A 23,777-nucleotide genomic window follows, 5' to 3' on the forward strand; every position below is an offset into this window, starting at 1 on the left:
TGCCATTTGAAGTTAACTTGTTAAAATAAAGGAGTTATTTGTGAATTGAAGTGATTGTTTCTAGTTACTAATTCCTTCAACATACCCGAACTAGTAATATTCATATCTAATTTCTAATCATAACTTGCAACAGGGGAAAGGAATTCCTGCTCTTTGAACTCCTTAATTTTGTAGGAATTGCTCACGGCTGTGTGGTATCTGAAAAAAATGGGAAGAAGAAAACTTACAGTATCTAGCGCACAGGCTCCTGATGGCAAGAGCAGCCTTTGCATTTCACTGCATTTCATTGCAAGTGTTTACTGAGTAACTTAGACTCATTTGGCCTGCGCCTAATTTTATTTGAATTAAACTATATTAATATTAAATCTGTATCTTTTTGTAGGTTGACATCATGACACATTACATCTTAATTTTTTGGAAAGCAAATGCATTAAATAAAATCATTAAAAAAAGCAAATTGATTCTGCCTATGTTGTTAGCCACTTAAGTGGTCAAACTGGTAGGGCCATACTAGCTTACTAGTCTTTCTTTCACAAATGAGAATCTAATTGTGTGCATTTATTATTCAACTAAAGTTGCAATGTGCTTTACATTGCACCACATTATTTAATTGGCCGTCATTTTTATAATAAAAAGGGGACTTTTTACTGATGTCTAGCATATACCCCAACTGTTAATTAAAAATCTGAATGATTTCTTTCAAATTTAAATTCTTTACAAACCAAGCCTACAGATAGAGGATATGGGGGAATAATACAGGAAAATAAAAGTTAAGATCCTTTCACTGCATCACCGTGATTTGTGAATACCATTTCTTTGAATACCTTTTACAGTCTTTGATTTACATCTAACCAGCTGGAGTTAAAGGTAACTGTGTGAAAAAAGCTGTCCAGAGGATAAATATGACTCTTAAAGCACTTGTCTGACTGACCTTTGATTAAGATTTTTAGAAGAAACAAAGGCACATTGTCTTCCTTAATCCTGTAGCAGAAATCATCTGTTACTGGTATGAAGCATGTACCCAGCTGAGTGTCTGAAGACTTCTTGGTGATCTGCTTTTGTAATTGACTTCTCTGGAAAGACATCTCAGTCCTGGTATTTTTGGTTACATGGAAAACCATAACAAATCTTTTGGCCTCTCAGTAAGAAGATATTGGCAACAGCAGCTAACCCTGAAGTCCTGATGTCAGCAAGACTACCTTGATTGATTTTTCAATTTTTTTTTTTTTTTTAAAGTTTTTCCCAACTACAAGCAAAAGCCTATCAATGTACATGCCGAAGGGACATTCTTGAAGCCAATGGGATTTTTCTTAACAATCCAAATGGAAGGGGTTTTGGCTTCTTCTCTATAATTTATTAAATCTATATTTCTGCCTCTACAGCAAAATATTTATCTTAGAAGAATAGTGCTTTGGTATTCTGAAATCTCCTGCCATTTTTGCTTTTTTTTGCACTTATTTCAGCAGTTGCCTGGACAGTATCCACTGCTGGTAGGCCTATTTCAGTGCTGCCACATATGCTAAGTTCTGACAGTCAAAAGATTATGCTAAAATGCCTATTTAAGACATCAGCTTTGGAGTCAACTGGCAGTCAGAGATAAGGGCAGGATCAAATAAAGCTGATATCTTTCATGTGACAGTGACTTATTTTTGCAATATTGAGCTTTAGAAGTTTCAGTCACAGTGGTCCTGCCATTTAATGCATGATTCTGAGGGAGGTTTGTGGTTGATATATCTAACAAAAAATGAAAAAAAAAAAAATTATCCATGACATATGTTACAGATGCACTAGAAGTTTGGAATACATCTGTAAGCACCAGGTGATCAATGAATCTAGATGTTGTTATCCAAACATCTTAGGTTAAAAGTGCTAGGATTCAGATTAAATCAACTGATGCAGTCATTGCAGCACAAAAAAATCTCTGTCTATCCAGAACAATGCAATCTCTTGATACCTGCACCCTTTGGAGGTCAATCAGGAATGACTTTTCAAGAGCCTTCAGCAGCTCTGAAGATTGACTAATGCACTTCCTGGACATGTAATTTCATAGGCACGCTGTCTTTCAATAACTTGTTATTTGGCTGACAGTCCTTTCCTCCTGATTGTACTTTGTTCGTTTCCATGGCTTGCCTTCTGATTTACAGAAGTACAGATGCTTAATAATGGTAGAGGACACATCATGCTGTGGTAGCCACATTTCAAATAGATGCTTCGCTTTTCTTTTTTACTTGAGGTTTATTTGCAATTAAGTTAAAAGAAGAAGATGAATCAAGGAATGATCTGTCCTTCTTCACAGAATGCATACTGCGCAATCCATGTGAACCAGGTTGTACTCTCTTATTCTAAGATCTATTGTTACATGTCTACACATTAGCTTGCATGTTTATGGTATTCTCCTTTCAAGAATAGGGAGGAAGGGTATGAAGAGGGTTGATCTTACTAAGTAAGTACTGGGTTATTTGTACTTTAGAGTTAGCGAGTCTCATGCCATTTGATGTAAAGGCTTGAAGAATGATCCATCGTGACTGGAGAACCCATTGAAGTTGCTGGTCTGGTTTGTACAAGGCAAGAGTCTCATTTCCCTTATGAAAAAGTGTTTGGCTCTGGAAAACCACCTTTGTAACTTACTGTCCAAACAAAAGGAACAGTGATTTGTAGAATCAAATCACATTCCTAGAGAGACATTATTGTAGAATTACACTTCACTGAGGAAATTGGAAGAGTTTAACTGGTAAACTAGAACTGTGGAATATTTGGGTTTTTATAGTCTCAGCTGCTCTAGTTACATCAGCTATGTAATGCAACTCCAAAATTGATGCCTCAGTATGAAGATAGATGGGTTGATGAGATTATGTTTATTCCACAAACAATCATATTGTCTATTCTATAATTTGTTATGGTTATACATTGGCCTTTGTTTTGCAACACTGCTCACACCTACAGTAATATTTCAGTGTTTACTTTTTAATAGGTACTTTGAATCGGATAATATCAGGGTTGATCTTATCACGTTACATCATTTTGATCACTAAGAGACTGCCTTTTGTCAGAACATCTCAACCAGAATTGCCAAATTTCATCATAACAGTGATGATAATAACTTTTACATTAAGGTCAAATTCGTCCTTATTGGCAGGAAGTCACATGACATTGGCAAACAACTTCATGAAGGAGGGAAAGACAGAAATTCCACTTTCAAACAAGACAGCTGAAGACTGCAGAGAAAAGCAAAGATATTAAAGATATCTGGTAGTAAGCAAGGCTGTGCCACCTCAAGTGAGAACAAATGCCTAATATTATTTTTTACTTGTGAATCAGAGTAATAAGAAAAGCAATAAAACTTTATATTCACTTTCATTTCAGAAAAAAAGTAACTGGAAAATATAATTGGTAAGTCTAGAAATTATAAAGGGAGGAAAATAAAACAACTTGATGAACCAGGGCACTTAGCTAGTATCTAGTTAAAGTGCATGAAAAATGAAGAAACTTGTGGTCATGTTCATTCATCACCAACATTTGTAGAAAAATACACATCCAAGTAAAGCAAATCCTGCAGTGCTTGCGTAAGAGGTTTTGTGAAAGGCTGCTGTGGATATAATTGAGCTCCACTAGGGGCTGTCATTGTCACACATCTGGGTAAACAGCTTCCACTTGCAAGAGCGAAGCATAGACAGAGAAATCCCACAGGGACTGAAAGAGAAGGGCTTCAGCTCCCCAGGTACCTCCCAAGCAAGGGATCTTCCTGTTGGCCTAAAGAAGCAGCTCCTCTGTCAGAACAGAGGAAGCTCAAAAGGGGAATTGTCTTCAGTGATAGCCACTGAAATAAAAGTGCAATGCTTTCATAGAATTTTGATGTATTTTCTTTGCTGTTTGATTTACTTCCTTCCAAAGGAAAAAGAAGTGGAAGTTAGTGACAACTGAATTATTATACTGCCACTGAAACATTGTGAACTTAAACATTTTTGTTTAACAGTTCCTGAATACTGCAAATTATCATATCATCAAACCATGGATGTAGGGTATGTGATTGTTAACATATAACACTAAAGATTTTTGCACTGGTTTTGCACACTCTGTTTGTAGAGGAGGAAGTATTATGTAATATTTTTACATAGTTCTGATTTTGGTATGAAAAATACTTCTGTCACACATGTCTCAACTAAGCCCTGAAAGAAGTTCAAATAATTGAGTAGTACCATTCTAATACTAAGAATGCTTTTTGAAGTACATTTGCAAACCTCATCTTACACTGAACAAAGCAGGCATCAAAGTGACAGCAGAAGATGACTCTAGTCCTGGGCTGTTTGCATGGTGGAGGCGACCCATTTAAAAGTGACCCTACTGAACATGTGCTAGCCCCAGACATCCCTGGAGACACATAAAATCTTTAGCAAGATGAGAATAGAGGTTTTATTCCATTGATTTCTTTAAGATTGGAGTTTTATTATCGTTCATTTTACAAATTGGACTAAGACATTCTGTGGTATGATAATGAAATATTATAGCATGCCTCAGGTATGCTAGCTGTAGAAACTTGGTGAAAGCATAAAGCACTGCCTCAGAGAATGTTTAAATTGTGGCTGAGACTTAGTCTTTAAGCATAGTTTCAGTGAAAACCACAAGGCAAAACAGATGGATTTGTTTCAGTGTTTCTCAGTGAAATCATACAGGAGGGACAGATTAAACTTTTTAAAAATTGCAGATAAGGATGGTTATTGATGAAATGTTTCAGTTTGTTGACTAGTCTAACTAATGAAACACTAAACAAGGCATCATCAACAGCTTCAGTGATGCCTCTCCCAAGGTTCAAAGATGACCTTATAAACTGACATTCTCTCTCCCTGAGACTAATATCTATTTCATAGGCTTTTAATGCATCCCTTGTCTTTTGAGGTGTGTTACCTGTGATACATGTTTTTATGCTCTGCCTTCACTGCTCTTGTTTCCATCCAAGTTTAATTTCATTCTCCTGCCATATACATATAGTACTTACTCAGCATATTATCAATTTTAATCTTAGAACTGAAGGGCAATTCTGAAGTTTATGTTGTTACCATAAAGACATTGGTGTGAAAATTGTGGCTGTTTTGTAGTTTCCTCATGATGGCTCATGGGCCACTGGTTTCTCTTCAGATCTATGGGGCTGGCACAGGTACAGTTCTTTATGTGACAGCTTGCAAGTATACTATAAACCTTAGAAAAGGAAGGCATTGAGTGGTAGGATGCATATAGTCTTAGAAAAGAGCTTAGACTTAATTTACAGGATTGTTCTCTCTTGGGACTCCACAGGCACCCAAAACAGGAGCATTCCTACACTGGAGATGCTACAGAAGCCTCAGCTTTTCTAGGCAGGTAATATGAGTATTGCTTGTTGTTATAAATTTTGGGTGGGCTCTTCACTTTCATGTTTGAGAGAGGATTTTCACCATAGCACTCCTAATCATCCTGTTCAAAACTATGGACAATAGAGGGAGAAAAAATTCAAACCAGCAGTTTGCAAGGAGTCGATACAATACTATCTTCTTTTTAAGTGCGCAAACTTGATTTTAAAATCTGAAAGTCTTGCAGCCACATCCCAGCCAAAATATCAGTTGCCATAAAACTTTGCTTAGAAGGGCTTGCTACCATCCCAAACTGCTTGTGTGTTAGGATGTGCTGTGACTAATCCAGCAGACCTTTTTGCTGATCTTCCCCTTCTGTCCAGTTTGGAGGTCTGATAGAAAATAAGCTTTCAGTCAGTCAGAATCCTAGCCAGGCTGAAGTATTAATTGCTAAGAGAGCAGTTACAATGGCAATTCTTTCCATTCACATTTCTTTGTTTCTTTGTCACACAGAGATTTCTAGCATGGTAAGGGATAGTCTTAACTATGATACCTTTCATTTTAGTGTCTGAAGCATATCAACACCTTGTATGTTTTCAGTGGCTAAAAAAAGACGCAGGGTAGTCATTGTGGCTATGCTTTCTACTGACTGCTTATTTCAGTGTATATTATTTGATAAGATATTTTATTCACTTTAGGCAGGACTGTGGTGACTAAGAACAAGAGACTAGCATTCTTCTGAGGGGAAAAGAAGTAATTTTTCTGTCATAGCTGTACAGATCAAGAAGAAAAAGGAAGAAACCCAGGATACCTTTTCATTTGCTTGTCTGGAACAACTGCAGCAATATTTGATGAATCAAACAATGACAGGGACACTTAATTCTGGTGATGTGAGTCTAAATCTGAAGACAAAGTAGCAGAAGAGCAATGACAAGCCCCTTCTGTGCTGCACAGGTAGAAAGGTTACCAAATTCTGGACCTTCCAGTGGTCATCATGTGTTTTTAATCACAAGGGAGGCACATACATCGTTTAATTCCAGGTATTTAGAGTCAGACTCCCTGTATAGGCAAGGACCAGAAGTACTCTATATTTCAGTGCTCTGGAGAGTTCTCAGTATATTTCATTGCTTAGGCTGGGGGATGGGTATTAGCTTCCCCTTAGCTATCAAACCTATCTCCTAACTCAGGCATGTGCAAAGCTAGACAGATTATTCCCAGCAGTTCTGGGTTTCTGGCCTAGAAATGCCATTCTGCAGCGAGCATCTGCCATTAGAAAACAGCATCAGTTCAACATCCATGTCTACCTGGTTGTGTTGCATTGCTGTTGTCATGCTGCCATCTCTGTCTGCTCTGTCTTCAAAGCAGCCTCTGAAACTTTTGCCAGGATCTCTTAGGCAAGAGGTCACACAAAGACATGAAGCTGAAACACTGTGCTCCATTAAATGGTGCAGCTCTCAGTCCTGGTAATTAGACTACCTGCCCTCAGTGCTTAATAACACAAACCATCTCTGCATCTGGACCATTGCTGGGAAACAATATATTTAACATTTCCTTCAGCAGGCTCAATAGTAGCTTGCTCCACTGTGATGTGTGAGTGGAGGATTAATGATGCAGGACTTTGTGACACCTGCACCATAGAACCATGGAATCATAGAATGGTTTGGGTTGGAAGGAAGTTTTAAAGATCATCTAGTCCTATCCCCCTGCCATGGGCAGGGACATCTTTCACTAGATCAGGTTGCTCAAAGCCCCATCCAGCCTGACCTTGGACACTTCCAGTGACGGGACATCCACAACTTCTGAAAGACAGCTTGTCTTTCACCCAGGCTGCCAGTAGGACTAGTGGAAAGGTGAAGGGTGGAAAAGTGAAAGGGGGCAACATGCTGACAGTAGAATGGCAGAAGAGGTGCAGGGAACACTATGCTATGCATCTGTTAGCAAGGGCTCACTAGGTCAGGTAGCCAAGGCCACAGGAAGAAAGCAAGGACTGTATTTTGTGGTTTTATAAAATTTGCAAATTATAATAAGATTACAATACTGTGAAATACAGAGGTCCAGACTCAGCGAAGACGCATTTGCAATATCCTTAGGGATGTACCAAATCTAAAGGGAATAGTCTGAAAGTAGATATTGCATCTAGGTGAAGGAAACTAAAAAGAAAACTGCAGAAGGAAGAAGATGAACACAATGTCTGCATGTGTTATTAGGTAGGTAGTTAATACAGTCTGTGTTCTCTTTAATGCAGACACTTTTCCAGGTCTTCTTGTAGTTATGACACCAACTAAGACTCTTAGGCATTCTTTCGTGTGCATTTCCTGCACTTGCTAACTATTGGTAGTGGTTGATACTTTCTGTGAGCTCATTTGATGACTGATCTGAGGCATTTACATTTGTTTGTCTCCTGTGTATCCAGAGTTGTGAAAAGTTAGATATTAATGAAATTCTTAATAGAAAAGGCAACAGTCAGGCTATTCACAATACTTACCTGAGGTTACTGATTAGCTGCAGTTTTTTGTTCTCCTGGCTTCAGTGGATATTTGTAGATATCTTGAATAATATCTTGAATAAACAAGTGGAGAGCTTGAATAGTTCTTTTCCGGATAGGTCTATGACTCGGTAAAACTGCTCTACCATCTTGGGCAGCCATCTTGAGTAGCCAAAATCAGGCATCTTGGGAGTTGGGTATGGAGAAGCTAAGTACTTTAGCACTGGACACAATATTAGTTGCTGATATGGCCATTTTTTTTTCATGAATAACAAAACAACAGATTTTGAATAATACGGCTGAAAAGATAATTTGTTCAGTCAGATAGTTAGTGATGTATTTATAGACTGGGGTAGCAAATAGGATGCTAAGGCAAATCTATGAGGCTCATGTAAGCTATCAGCTATTGTGTTCTAATGTAAAAGCTTAGTAAAAATCTCTTTGCTTGGTTTACATACGATGCTTTTTTACTTGTGAGGCTTACATATGGGTTTAAATATGGAGATCGTTTCTAACTGAACATTTTTGCACATAAAATGAGGAATAACTGTGTAATAAAGACACAGTAATATGTTTTGCATCTCTAAACATCTAGACCACCTAATGTTTAGTATTTTGTCTCAATAGCACTCCAGTTATACCCAGAAAGCTATATTCACCAGGACAGAAAATTGTAACAGAAACAAGGAGATGCTGACAGTGGTAGGAAGCATTATACCTCATGAGGTGAAGTTTTCGTAAGTCTCCTGAACAGGGAGTATTCCTTGTTATAGCCTGCTCTAAGTAGCTTGAATGATAGAGATGTTCACTAAATTATAGAAGAGAGAGTAATTTTTTTTCCATGCAGGAAATAGACAAAGATATTTCTGGTGTTAGGGTGAAAGAAGCACAGGTGTCTCTAGACAGTGTCTGAACTTACAGACTTTTGTAATTATGGTTGAGCAGTTTTCCCTTGATTGATGGGGTTGTTAAAGACTTTTGACAGTTCCTCTGGATGCTTCCTTATCACAGTCAGACTTGACATCTTCTGGTCTGAGCTGAAATGAAGCCAAAGGGTTGACATTCTGCAGTGTGCTGGGTTTGACAGGTAATAGCATCATCGAGCTTTGAAGACTTGCAAGCCAGATAACTGCCAGCTTCACAACAAGACTGTAGTTCAGATATCATCTCAGAAGTTTCTACTGTGGTTAGGAATGATTTACAAATGGGAGAGCAGGGGGACTAGTTCGAGCATTGAGTAATCCCATTTCTGCTGGAAGGATGGCCTGCTGTTGACTGTCAAGCCCTTCAGACACTAATGAGAAAAAAACACAGAATGAGAATGCTCTTTCCCTCTGCCAAAGGAGTCAGCAGTCCCCTGTGATCATTAGGATGGAGGGCGTTGAACAAATACAGCAAAGCTGTGAGGAAATGAGGGAAGCAGCTGGCTCAGAATACAATGTCCGTAAAAACTCACTTCCAAAGAAAAGAGCAGTCAGAAATTTGGAAACACCGATGCTCTTGACAAACAGAGGCAGGAGGAGACTGGGCGTGGGCTTTGAAATTTGTGTGGACGTCATGTACTGACAGCCTTCTTCAGTTGCATGACCACATCTAGTGCTATCCATCTGTCTGGAAAAGGTATTCAAAAGATCTCCCTGTGGTCAGTGCACACTTTGAACCTGATCTTCTCTGGGATCACCTGTTCCTAGCTGGAGTCTGAGGAAGTGAGCAACTGCCATGTGAAATCTTTTGTATACAGGGTAAGTTTCCCAGTCCATACCACAGTCGGCAGCAAGCAGGGAGTGACATCATGATCTCGGGAGGACTAACAGCTGGTGGTGAATTCCTTTCCTATAGGCTTAACTGTACACCGAACACTTCCAGAATGATAAGGTGTTGACAGCTTCTTGGAAGTTATAATCCAAAACAAATGCAGCTTTTTGCAAGGCCTGTGATTTAATACATCAGATAGCACACTAACGGGTATTTGGAGTGCACGCAGGAACTGTGATGTCTGGTATAGGGAAGCGCCCTTAAAGAATAGGCCCTGCAAGATGCAATATGGAGCTACAGTAAGTAGAGCTCTGCAACTAAATGTTTCAAGACTTTACAGTAGCAGTGGTGGCTCCAAGGAGAGCTCAGTTCTCTAACTAGAGAGAAGCATTGACATAATGATCAGGATCAGAACTTACCTGAGCTCAGGAGATGTCCTTGTCAATCTGTCTGCCTTAGGACTGTGCTCATGCTACTTGTGTTGCACTTTGGTAACTATTCCTCCAACAGCTGGTGGTGGTGAAAGGCAGTGTTGCGGTCAGAAAGCCTCACATACACCAGTAATGACAGACTATTCCTCTTCCCTTCACCTTTCACCTTTCATTAAGTGTTTCCACACCAACCAGCTATTATCTGTTTAATCCCTCTTCAGAAGCATTGAATATTGATAACTGCTGGGGGAGGCATGAGACCGGGCTGGGTGTGACAGTGGTTTAATCTAGGAAGCTATATCTCATGTGAGTCTCCATGCATTTTTACTCTAACTTTCTTCAGACTGTAATTAGTCATCTGTTTGGTTTCATGTTCCACACCTGATCGAGCACAGAGGGAGGCTTTGTTTTGGGCTGACACTGAAATGCCATAAAAGATAAACTACTGAAAAGGTGCCCCCATTGTTTACTGAAGTGTAGTGTCACTGAAACTGTAAATGTTGTTGAGTAAAATATTTTCCAAATTGTGATCTTTAGCAAATCTCTGTAAACACCAGTGACTTCTCTCTTTGTTGATCTGTAAAATCTAATGACAAGGGTTTAGTTTGTTTAAGGAAAAAGAAGAAATTAACATAGAGAAAATAGATTCTATAGGTACTTCATAGCAAGGATAGATTCATTTGAGGAAAAGGTCCAGTTCTTCTGACATGTATGTTACTGTTGGTAGCCACAAGCTTTTATTAACACACAGTGTCTAATGAACTCTGTGGGACTGGCAATTTTGAGGATGTTATTTGCTCAAGAGCCAGAGATAAAGCTAAAAACATGCAGTGTGCTTTATTTTATCTGTTAAGTGCTCTCTTCTCACTTCTGAAGCCAATTCTTATCATTGGCTCCAAGCCTGACCTTGAGTAAATTATGTCATCACTAAGTACTTTGAGGATCATGGATCAAAAACATAATTATTGCAAAATTTTATTAAGTCAGATTTCTGCTTATGACTGTATTCAAGTGTCATGGTTTAACCCCAGCCAGCAACTAAGCACCATGCAGCCGCTCACTCACTTCCCCTACCCCGATGGGATAGGGGAGAGAATAGGAAGAGTAACAGTGAGAAAAACTCCTGGGTTGAGATGAGAACAGTTTAATAATTGAAATAAAATGAAGTAAAATAGTAGTAGCAGTAGTAATAATAATAACAATATAATAATAATAGTAATAATAATATACAAAGCAAGTGATGCACAATGCAATTGCTCACCACCTGCTGACCGATACCCAGACAGTTCCCAAACAGCGATCGCTCCCCCCAGCCAACTCCCCCCAGCTTATATACTGAGCATGATGCCATATGGTATGGAATAGCCCTTTGGCCAGTTTGGATCAAGTATCCTGGCTGTGCCCCCTCCCAGCTTCTTGTGCACCTGGCAGAGCATGGGAAGCTGAAAAGTCCTTGACTAGTCTAAGCACTACTTAGCAACAAAACGTCAGTGTGTTATCAACGTTATTCCTATACTAAATCCAAAACACAGCACTATGCCTGCTACTAGGAAGAAAACCAATTCTATCCCAACCAAAACCAGGACACAAGCAAATGATCTGGTATACTGAGATCTTCCAAGGGTATTTACCATTCTGTGCTGGAACTCTCCCTTTCTATCTTGGCTGCAGTGCATAAAGCAGTATTTTTTATACTGCAGAAATTAATGAAAGTAATGTTGCCTATCTTTCTGTTGAAACATTATACTTAATGTTAACTACTGGAGACATGGAAAACAGGGAAAAGATAGCTGGTGCAAATTCATAGGGTTGTCAATATAGTTGGAACAGCTTATACACAGAATCTGTCCCAATGGGCTGTAATCATCGTGTACTCCATGTGACTCATGGAAAAACTGGAAGAAACACAGCTTTGAAAGCTGCAGCAGTAGCAAAAAGTTCACATGTGGCAACAGTTGTGTGAGGGTTACTAAAGAGAGAGTGGGAATCCTGAGGTGAATGAGTTTGAGGATCACCAGGATATTCTTCTGCAACGCAATCACAATATTCCTATTGTACCACCACCCATAGACCAGAGAAGGTTGTATAGTTTGTCGAGTGTCCCCAATACCACTGGATTGTGTTTGCAGTGACAAACAGCATTTGATTCTGCTTCACAGGGATACTCTGGCAACATGATTCAGTCTCTGCTACATGTGTCACCCTAGCTTGCTTTTGTGCTGCAAGTGCCATCAATCTGAGATTAATTTCTACAGCTGTGTTCCAAGTACCTTCATGATGTCCTTTTGTTTTCCTTCCTTCAGGTCTGTGTGAGTAGCACTGTCTAAGCCCATTTTCTCTACACACCTGGAGAATCCTGTACTATCAGTTGAGTAGGGGGTCATTTTTCGGTTGACAGAAAGTCAGCAGGAGAGAGCAGCTTCAGTTAGCACAATCCATCTGTAACTCCTGCTAATACTCCTAGCTCCTGTCCTGGGCCAGCTTAGTCCACAATGACTTGTACTACCACCCTTTTTTCCCTAAGAGAGCCTAAAAAGTGAAGCCCATAAAGGAATGAGGTTAAAAATCAAACACCTTTTCCCTAACCTCAAGATCAGAAAGCTACCACGGCTGGACCCTTGCAGCATGCCGAGTAATCTTGTTCTGACATCCATTTCCTGGCATCCATCCATTTTCATGTGTCATGTTTAGTTTCCTTGCAATGCCATGCAGCAACAGTAAATTATAAAATTAGTAAGTTATTTGAATGAGAAAGCTTCTTACTGTACATGACTTACAACGTACAGGGCTAAGAATGGTACAGTCATGCAAGAAGAGCTTTGCATAACACAGGTTGCGTTACACCTCCAGAGCATAATTGCATGTTCCATCGGTACTGCAAGGAGGGGCAGGTGCATATTTACTCTTTGCCACGTTTGTCTTCTGCAATGTTGTTATCTCATGTCATGCTCTTGATGTCTCACTCACAGGATCTGTCAGAAGTTTCGAGATTGTCAGAATTCCCATGTAACCAGTATGACATTAGTTATAGCTTTTGTATGACTTTGGAAAATTAAGGGAAGGTTTTCATGACATGTGTTGTGTGGCCTAAGAAAAAGTCCAGCTGAATTTTCAGTCCAGCCAACTCTCCCTGCCATCTGCTGAGCAGGGTGACAAAAGCAGAGAATTACTATTGGAGAGAAGTCTTCAATAGGAAAAGCATAAAAATCAGATTTCTATACAGAGGAGCAAACCTAACTGCTTAATTTGTATTTTCTTAAATTAGGCAGAGAGAAGCAAGGTAAAACACCATGTACAGATGTTTCTGATATGTTCACACCCCTTATGAGTTTATCTAGTGTGAGTTAAAGAAGAAAGAACAGGTCTTTGACACTTCAATTGAAAAGAAAATGAAAGAACTTAAGGCGATGTTCAGTAAGCTGCATCCCATGCCTGAGTCCTGTTTTGTAATGCCGTATTTGGAGGTTGTGGTGTTCTTTTTAGGAATGAGACCCTCAGCTGTGAAAGCTGAGAAGCATCCATGGTTATTCATTAACACCAGACTCAGCCAAGGAAATGTCCTTGTTAGTATGTGCCATGAACTGAAATTAATGGGCAACACTATGGTTTCAAACAGAGTTTAAGAAAGTATTTTGTTTATTTTTGTTTTGGTTTAACTTCATTTTCACTATAATAATCAACTACTTAACTTGAAGCAAAAAGTCTAGATCACTTTTTTTCTTAAAGCTTGTCCTGTAAAAAGGCAGGTATTAAAGTAAGCCAACAGGCTCTTTCTGTTCTTTTGGGGTGGATTGGTACACCCTTGAAATATGTATCATGCAAAAAGTCTTTTGGGATGTTCAACACTTCCCTAAAAGCTGCGAGGGCAAGGTTAAGGCAACAAAGTAATCCCCTTTAGAAATGTTTTGGCAAGCAGCCATAAGCAACTCACAGCTCTAAGATTACCTGGAATTGTGGCAGCTACGTTTTCCCCAAGATTTAGACACCATCCTACACAATTACACTCTCCCCTTTATATTAATTTACATATGTTAACTTATATAAGTATGTTTTATATATTAACTTAGTATATACTATTTACACACCCTCCTCATTTTTTTTATTCTTAACTAAAATTTATTTACAGGCAAAAAATAGAGTTTTGGCCAGGGAACACAGAGTCTTTGTTTCTACTCGAAAAAATCAAACCAGCAAAGACTTTTTTCAGTATGGTGGTCATTTTCTGTGGGTAGTTATGTCTGTGACTGCAGCTGATGTTAGAGATGCTAAAATCACAGAAGGCAAAGATAAAAATCGCCCTTAAAAATGTCAGCTACTCCATTCCCTGATCTTCACATGATATTTCATTGTGTTTTGTCCAGTCTTATATTAATCAAGCAATTTGAGTTTTTTTTCCTCAGATGAACATCCTCACTGTGACTGATACGTATTATGGTAGTTACAAGATACCAGTACAAACCAGGGCACCATCATGCTGCACTGGGCACGTACACTTAAGAAGAGAGTGAGCCTTGGCTCCAAATGTGCTCATAAGCAAATCAGGTTTTTCTTAGTCAGACTCAGTATTGCATACTGAAGTATTTACACAGTAGGATCTGTTTGGAAGAGAGAAATATTTTTAATATTACAAAACTCTTTGTGTTGCTGACTCAGCTCTAGTGATTTATGCTGTACACACCTTTCGCCTAATTTTCATATCCACAGAACAGTCTTGACATCCTCTGTCTCGAGATAGCACTTTTACATGGCTGGAACGTTTATCACAATGCAGGACAAAGACAAGCCAACCTGTTTTTTGCCTTGGCCTGCCAAAATGTACTCCCACTCAGTGCTTAGCTATGTGAAACTAGGTGACAAGAAGCTCCACATCTGTTTTTGTGACTAGTTCTGCATTATTTTATTATTGTCACTTAAATGAACAGATAAAGAACCCATCCTGAAGAGTCTGCAGTTTAGGTCAGATGTGATCTAAAAAGGTGACACTATATGAGGAAATGGAAATAGGAGGGAGGATTACAAGTGAAAGGTAATGGGCTTCTTGCTTACTAGTATGCATGTATTAAGCCTATTAGTATTTTTAAAAGAATACTGTTCATATGGATGCAGACTGTGTTTCTCTAACTCATGCTGAATGGCACTGCAGTCCATGAGCAGTCCCACTGAAAACTGATCAGGATTTAGCAGGACTCTGGCTGGTCTTGGGAATGTGCCCAGCAGGGAGCTGTTCGATATTGAGGAGGCATCGTCTCATATCAGAAGATGATTTATTTTAGATGATGTGACAGACAAAACAGAGAAACAAAAGAAAATCTGAAATCCCCATCTATGATATTAAAGCATGCATGATACAGTTTTGAAAGAACAGTCACCACAAGAAATGGCCAGAAAAGTCAGAATGCTACACAGAACACCACAGGAATCAGTATTGAGGACTCTAAGGCTGACAGGGCTTTTTCTGACTTTGCAGCAGAGTTAAATCTCTAGCAACCAGTAATCAGGAGGAAATACAGCCAAGAGCCTCCTAAAGACACTTCTGTCACAATAAATCCATAGGAGTAATTGCAGTTGTGAATCCACTCTCAGTACATCGGCAAAGACAACGACAGAGGATGAAAAGTCTTACAGGAATTTTGGGGCTCAAGGATATTTTTTTTTCACACAGAGGTCTTAGACTGTTCAACATAAAAGCATTCACAGAGTCATTCAGTCTGGAAGTGACCTTGGGAGGTCCCTCCTGCCCAAAGCAGGGTCATCTGCAAGATCAGCCAGGATACTCAGGGGTTTGTCCAGTTGAGGTTCAAGAACATGCCATGACAGAGAAGGCACAATCTCTTTGGGAAGCCTGCTCCGCTACCTGGCTGTCCCTGTGGGGAAAAATTTGTTCCTTATCTCCAGCCTGAAACTCTTTAGTTTCAGCTTATGCCTGTTAATTCTCACCCTCCTGCCAGGCACCAATGTGAAGATCCTGTCCCTGCTCTCTCCATCCCCTCCCCATAGGTGCTGGGGTGCTGTTAGGTGCCTCAAAGCCATCTCTGTTGCAAAGCTGAGCTCTGCTCACACTGCTGCAAGTGCTGCTGGCCCCTGTTGCTGATCCGATGCAGGGCTGGCCCTTGCTCAGCTGGCTGCCTACCAGGGCCTAGAACCTTCTCCCCAGTGCCAACCCCAGCCCCACCGGCAGTGCTGCCGGGACTATTCCTGCCCAGGGCAGGGCTGCACATTGCTCCTGCCCCAAGTGCATGGGAGCCCTATTGGACCCTTTCTCCTGCCTATCCATGTCCCTCTTGATGCCCTCATGCCTTAGCGACTGGTCCTTGCAACTTGGTGTTATCTGCTAACTTGATGAAACTGCACCCCGTCACCTTGTCCATCGCGTCAGTGATACAGATCTTAAACAGGACAAGTCCCAGTACAGACCCATGTGGACTCTACTTGTTACCAGCCTCAAGGCAGAGTGCAACTCATTATCCACCAGCCTCTGAGGCCTATCATCCAACCAGGTATTTACCCAACTGGCTACCTACTCACCCAGGCTGTAGTATCCCAACTTGGATATGAGAATATTGTGGAAATAGTGTTGTAAGCATTGCTAAAGTCAAGGTGAATGACATTCACTACTCTCCCCTCATCTGCAGTTCCAGTCATTTTATCACGGAAGACACCCAGCTCATCATGCATGATTTACCCCTAGACAATCCATGTGGACTGTCCACAGTCACTCCTTCTTCTCCTTCATGTGCACAGAAAGTGCTTCAAGAGGACTTGCTCCAGCTGCAGTGAGGTTGACTGCCCTGTGATTCCCCAGTGTGTCCTTTTGATCTTTCTTGAAGATAGGTGAAGATAGGTTTCCTTTACTTCAGTTGTCAGGGACCTTTCAAATATTTAAGCAGCCTTGCAAGGACAATGGTCATCACTTTTCAGTGCAGCCCATCGGGTCTTACATGCTAAGTATTTACAATCTCAGGCTGGGATTTCAGGCAGACGTTAATATGACTGTCAAGCAAATAGTCCTGTATCTAAGGTGGCATGTCTTCCGCAGTTGAAGAAATCTTACAGTGTAGCAGTTTGATGGATCTTTTTTTGTGCCACGTCTCTTTCACGCAGTAGTGACAGTCATTATTTGACCCCCACTCACAAAAGGTCCACCACATGTTGACAATATGAGTTTTCAGAACAGTGTATAAGAAGAGGAGTCCAAAGAGCAGTTTACAGAGCGTGTTGGCACGGGGTGTTTCACCTACGAGAGGAATTCAGCAGCTGTGTGGGGTATGTGTACTGTCAGCATACCTGAAGTAGTCAATTAAGTTCTGTCACGGCCTGTACATACATACCATGACTATGGCTGTGCAGAGTACTTCCCCAGGTCCCTGCTTTCAAGGACTATAAACAATGCCTTTAAAGATGAAGGATTACAGAAGTCACCGTGAAAAAGAGATTACTGGATTTCTTCATTGAATCATTTCCTCCACTGCTGTAGGAGAGCAAAGCTGGAAGGGAAGAAGGCAGGACTCAACTTTCCTCCTAAGACTGTGCTGCAAAGGACATTTGTCTTGCTATTGCAGCACATGAACTGTGCAGCCTGAGACACCTCTCGGGGCGATGGTGCTGGTCAGCCATCAGTAGGGCTTGTACTGTGGGTGAGTGTGGTGAGGTTCTGGGGGTAGAATGGTCCCACTGAGCCAAGACAGCTGGAGGTTAATGGCCTGGAAAATTCAGAGAGTGAAACTGGCTCACTGTCTTAACACCTGCAAGGACTATCATCCCAGCTGCTGCTAGCGAGCAGCACACAAAAGGAGGCTCAGCATGGCTGGCTGTGAGAATGCACATGCATGCAGCTGCATGGGGCAGCTGTTTTCTACATGTTACTAAATCCTGGGAGTATCTTAGAAACTGTGGCAAGCCTTACTAAGCCTTGTAGCCCACAACTTTATTTTAAGAAGGTGAAGATTATTTCATAACTAATTCATAACTAACATGAAAGCTTGTTAGGTATTCCAGGATTTTCCTTCCTATGAAATTTTAGACACATTGTATTAGTTCTTTATTATTATATATAATATAATTTTATTAGATATATTATTAGATATTATATGTCTACATAGGGATCTGTGTCTGTTTTATACGCATTACATTAAAAGCAAAATAATTTGCAAAGTCTCATTGATACTTAAGCCTAAAAATATGCACTCTACAGGATTTCTTTGTGTTTTTCCTATGGGGTTCTCTCACTGAATGTCACAAATGTCTTTTCCAGCTCTAAGGCTGAGAAGGTGGGCTTTGTGCATGGAAGGTTAATGCCATGAGAAAAAAGCTTCTCTCACAGGCTTGGAGGCCACCATAGGTATGCCATGTTGCCCTCACGATAGATGAGATTCTAAAGGAGAAGCCACTACCACCAGCCAGGTGGCTTGCATAGGTACCAGTGCAAGCCTGGACTCCTTTCTTCCTCTGCTCTCATCACACAGTGAAGCCACACTGAGCTTGTAAGGGAATTGCTTAGATGACGTATGCTCAGATGATCCAACAGATTATTTATCTTCCAGCTGCAAAAGAAGTATAAAACCAGCTGGTCCTTCCAGTCAAACTTTAGAAAAATCATCCCAGATTGTAAGGCTGCTGCTAAGGTTGACAGACCATTTGAGCATCCAAGAATAGACATCCTGGCATCACTCCTGCTCAGTGGTCTCAACCATCTGATGTCTCTTCTCTATCTGTGGCCACTGCCTAGCACATCAGATAATGGCTAAAAAGAAAAATCCATAATACATGCAGCTGAGTTTGCTGTTCTCAGAAAAACAAAATCATTCCAGGTTTTTGGCAGTGTGACTGCCTGAACTTTGCAGAGCAACAGTCGCTAGGGGTACACTAACATGTCTCCCCTGACAGGTCTCCCTAGAGCCCTTGGGAAAGAGGTGAAGGAGACAATATGAGGATTCACAGGATTGTATATCTTATCATCAATATTTGAGACTGATAGTGAAATAGCAGTTTTATAAAACTGCTTTTTCTAGTGCTCTGTTTCCATAGTTACATAGAACGGACACCAGTGTCAAGGGATCAACAGTACAAGAAGATCCACTTGCTGGAAGTCAAAACTAATCAAATTCAGGCTGGAAGTAAGGCATGAATTTTTAACAATGAAGCCAATTAATCACTGGAAATTGCACTTACCCAGAGATTCTTCATCTCCTCCAGGACTGGAGATCTGCTGAAAAGAAGTGCGGAAATGCTCAAGCAGAAGGTACAGGCTCAATGCAGAAATTGCTGAGTAAGTTTCTCTGAACTTACAGGAATTCAGTTTCTGTCCTGTCCTCAGAAGCTCTGTTCCAAGTCATTCAGCAAAACACTTCCTCAGTATCACATAGTAGCTTTTAAAGATGTTCCCTTCAGATCAAATGCTGGCAAACCCAGACAAATTAAATCAATACTTGCTGGTTTACACACATCTAGGGTAATGGTGATACCTTCTGATATCTGAGATAGGGCACTGCTGTCATGATTGTGGGGGGTAAACACTGCACAACTGGGACTCACTGCAGGAGTCAAGTGGGTGAGGTGAGTCAGATTAGGAAGCCAAACAAGGATAAAACTATTCACTTATTTATTTGGTAGGGCTGGTTTTATGTCAGCTTAGCTCTGTGATCAAGCTGGTCAAACGAGCGCCAATAGTGGTGAAAGAGGAGCAGCAAGCACAGAAGAGGGGAGAGGAGCAGGGCAGCTGGGTAATTTAACCACTGTCTTCAGCAGCAGCCCAAAATTAGAGTAGTTCACCTGTACTGTACCTTAAGCCTGGGAGCTGTCTTTCCCTAAGCTGACAAGGTGGCCACTTGAATGCACTTCCTCTTTTCTTGCAGCAAAGATGAGTAAGAGCTGATGTTATTTTTGTTAGTATTTATTGTTTGTATTGTGTAGGTGCCTCATGGGCCATCCTGTGTGAGTGGCCATACCCCACCTGGGGATTACCCCCCCCATAATTAGAGTTGCTTATAATAGATATAATGGCTGGTGAGTCCCACCCCTTAATCCTGGCAAGGTGGAATATATGTAAGGCTTGTCAAATGACATGGCATTCAGACACTACAATGATGGGGCAAAGTGTAAACACATAAAGAGTTAGGGAGATCAGATTTGCTTCTGAAATTATCTGGGTCTCAAACAAGACCTCTCAGATAGGGGAAAATGGTTGATCCTTAACCCAGATAATTTCTTAAGCCCTCAGACAGCTGCACGGCAGAGCCTAGGGCTGTGGGAGGGCCATGAGTAACGAGCAGCAGGGTAGGAGGAATGGGGAGGCAGGAGCTTCTCAGGCGACCTTCATCACTGGAGTAAATCTGTCACTGAGTCATCCCCCCTTTTTTTTGTGATGAGAAAATACCAGAAGATACTTAATTGTAGGACATGCTATCCAAGTATTACCACTGTTTAAATGACTATAATTATAATAATGCATCACAACTGAATACAATGCTTCAAATACTGCAGCTACACAAAGATATGCTTGATGGCTGTGTGCTTTCCCAGTGTGCAGTACTGTCAGTTGGTATGTCATCTAGTTTTCCTAACTTTCCATTATCCTACCAGCTTTACTGTCTTGGTTTTTTTACAGGAAAAAATGTCATTCCCTAAATATTTAGGAAAGTACATATCTCACCTATTTTATTTCTTGGTTCAGAGAAGGGACTGCCTCTTCCCTTTTGGCATCTCTCAGTTTTGATGTATTGCCCATAGCTGTCTTTCTGCTTTCAGTATATATCAGCTCTGATCATTCTCTGTTGGAAACACTTCTCTATTTGAATAAAATGTCTGTTCTTAGACATGTCTGCAAATGTGAAAGTCTGTGGTGTAAACTGCTAAACATGCTATATATATATATTGTCTTCATACTTACTAAAGAACAGAATCTTCAAGTCAGGACATTTTTGATCACCATATAGGGCTATACATTAGTGTTGCAGAGGTCTGTAGGGTTATTTCACATATAAGGGCTGCTTTTTTTCTGGTTGGGAAGGGAATTGAGAGGTGGCTTTAAAAGACACTGACTTTGGTAACAATATCAGCTGATGCAGACCTCAGCTCCAAGACTTAATGCACAGTTTGCTTCTTCCCTGTGATGCTACAGAGTTAGTCTGTTAGGTGTTAATCCTGGTGTGCACTGTGCCACAGCATCATCCTAAGACAGAAGCTGTGATTTTTTTTTTTTTTTTTAAAGTTATATGTAGTTAACTGCTTCAATGGGTATGTATCAAAGCCACCAGACCTGCACATGGCATGATTGCCACAGTCCTGGCTGGACCCCCACCTTAAAAGTACATCCCAGCCCTTCCTCTGTGCCAGCTCTGGCATCTGTCAGACCCTTTGCTGAGGGAGGAAACTTGCAGCCCCAGAATGGACAGCCAGCAGCTGGCTCTCCTTACACTGCCACAACACTGTAACTTGCTGATGCAGTTTCTTGTTTTGGCTGAAGCTGCCACCAAAAGGGGAAGTCTTTCTCTCCTTCTTCCTCTTAATCTGGGTTCCTTGTGCTAGTTGTCATGTAACCAAAAAGCATGAACAAACCCAAAATTGGTTTTCCATCTAATTAGTGAGTGGTTAAAGCAGCGCTGCCAATGCAAAGAGAGAGGAATGTGAATGTCTCTGTGTGTGTATGTGCACCTGCTTTCTTGAAGAAAGTTTAAGCCACTGCATCCAGAGCTCTTGGTGGATGAAGTGTGTGTCTGCTCAAGATGTTAGAGACACTTCAGTGCTATTTGACATATCTGCTACCAAAGAGTCTTGTTTCTGCTTTGCAGGAGAGTGCTTCTGTCTATATGAAGAATTAGCAAACATGCTGAGAATCTCTGCTTGTGTTTTTCCCTGTTTGGTGATGCCTGCACTGAGTTATGCTGAGCCTCTTATTTTTGGTTATCAGGATGGATTGAGTTATATTACAGGACAGTATTAGCAATTTTTATCAGGGAGGTAAGTGGTTATATCTATTTTAGTAAAAGAAACATTGGATCAACAAGGTTTTACAAATGTGCATGTATGAAGGAATGGAGGAATTAATATTCTGAAATGATATCTATTAATTATTTCCATGTAATATGTATGGTGGTATATGCTTAAAATTTTTCTGTACTATACTTCAAATATTTCAGTAAGCAAAAACTAAAGAAAAAAATAGTCCTGGGCTTAGATGAGATGAGAGTTTCTGGCACATTTTCCAAGAGCAGTGTTACAGTAACTGACATGCACCTTGAATAAAAGGAGAAGGAAAATTATTACAGAACAGCTACAATTTGGGAAACAGCTTCAGTTATGCTATAAATAATGTAAGTGTACTTAGTGTTCCTGAAAATAGTTTAACAAAGGAAGGCTTTCACAGACATCCTGGGGGAAACATAGAATTAACATGTATTCTCTGGGGAGGCTCAGAGGTGGGGCACTGACAGAAAAATGGTGACACGTATATGATGAAAACAACCCACATGAGGAAGGTCAAGGACAACAAGACATTGGTATTTGAAATTCTGTACAGTCTTTTTCATTTGTTTATCTTTTGACAGGATCTTTTATTATGGATACTTTTAACATTAGAGCCCAGCCAACACTTTGCTCAGTAGCTCAGCAGTTGCTACACAAATGTTCATTGGCTGCTCTCCATGTCAGGATGTGAAAGAAGTTAACCATAGTTCAGCACAACCTGCTTCTCATCGTTTTGGCTTGTGTGTGGAGAAGGAGAAGATCCTTTCTCCACTGGTCTTTCTTTGGCCTTTGAAGACCACTTCTCTTATGTGAAGTATCCCAAGGCCTGAGGGGCAGTGTGGCTCATCAGTGTTAGAAGAGGGATGCTCTAGTTGTTCTTCGCAAATACACTGATACTGTTAGAAAGCCCAAAGCCTTTCTTTCCCTTGGGGAAATAGTCTTTAGGCTGATGAAGTAAGGTGACATATTTACCTGAAAAAGCCTGCTTTGGGCCTTCTCATGAAGTCCCTAATTGGTTGACAGAGGTCTTTACTTTTCAGGGTGGCTAGCTGAGATGTTTCAGATGCAGTTCCAGTCTTCTAATAAGATTATGAAGTTTCCCATTCTTATACTGCGTTCTTGGTATTTGCTTTTTTACCTAAAATGGGGGACAGACCAACTTACGATGCACCTTGGAAAACACTAGTGTCTTCAATCAGCAAGAAAACACTTTTTTTGTTTGCTAATAAAAGCCAAAGGAAGCTGTCATATCCTACTAAATTCTGGTCTTGCTGTGACGAAGGTATAATATACGCACAGTAGTTTTTCAAGGTGGTGGGTGGAAGCTGCGCTTCAGAGCTATTTGTAAATAGGCTGTTCCTGCTAAGGAGCAATACTTTGCACTCCCCGTCCTCAGCAAATGCTCCATAATGTGCCTTCTATAGCCAAGATGGCCTGTCTGGCCTGTTTTCCTGGAATGTAAAAACACATCATTCTTGCATCTCAGCTAATATGCTGTTTTGCCAGCATCAGCTTGTCCAGGAACAATCCAGCCAGTCCTGCAGTAGAAAGTCCTTGCAGGACTCCAATCAGTGTGCCAGTGGGGACTGGTAAATTCAGGCTGTATTTGCCTTTGCCATTCAGAATGCACCGGTCAGGAGTGTGGTCCCACATTAAGGGACATGATTACTTCCCTTTAATCACTTGAAACCATACTCATGAAGCTCTAGCTGGAATACTGGTGTCCACTTTTGGGCAGAACAACAGAGATATCAACAAATTGGAGTGAGTCCAGAGGAGGGCCACTGAGACGGTTCAAGGGGCTGGAGCACATGGCATGCATGG

General features: G+C 40.6%; 1 protein-coding gene across 1 annotated transcript in view; it reads right to left on the minus strand.

Moving 5' to 3' along the window:
* SHOC1 (shortage in chiasmata 1) overlaps window positions 1-12,376 on the minus strand; it is a 73,801-nt gene extending 61,425 nt beyond the window's left edge. The window contains exon 1 of the mRNA XM_075727114.1: window positions 12,263-12,376. Coding sequence (XP_075583229.1) covers window positions 12,263-12,376 — 114 coding nt within the window. The remainder of the gene's footprint in view (window positions 1-12,262) is intronic.
* Between the last annotated feature and the right edge of the window lie 11,401 nt (window positions 12,377-23,777).

This window comes from Pelecanus crispus, chromosome Z, assembly GCF_030463565.1.
Source record: "Pelecanus crispus isolate bPelCri1 chromosome Z, bPelCri1.pri, whole genome shotgun sequence".
Taxonomy (NCBI): Eukaryota; Metazoa; Chordata; class Aves; order Pelecaniformes; family Pelecanidae; genus Pelecanus; species Pelecanus crispus.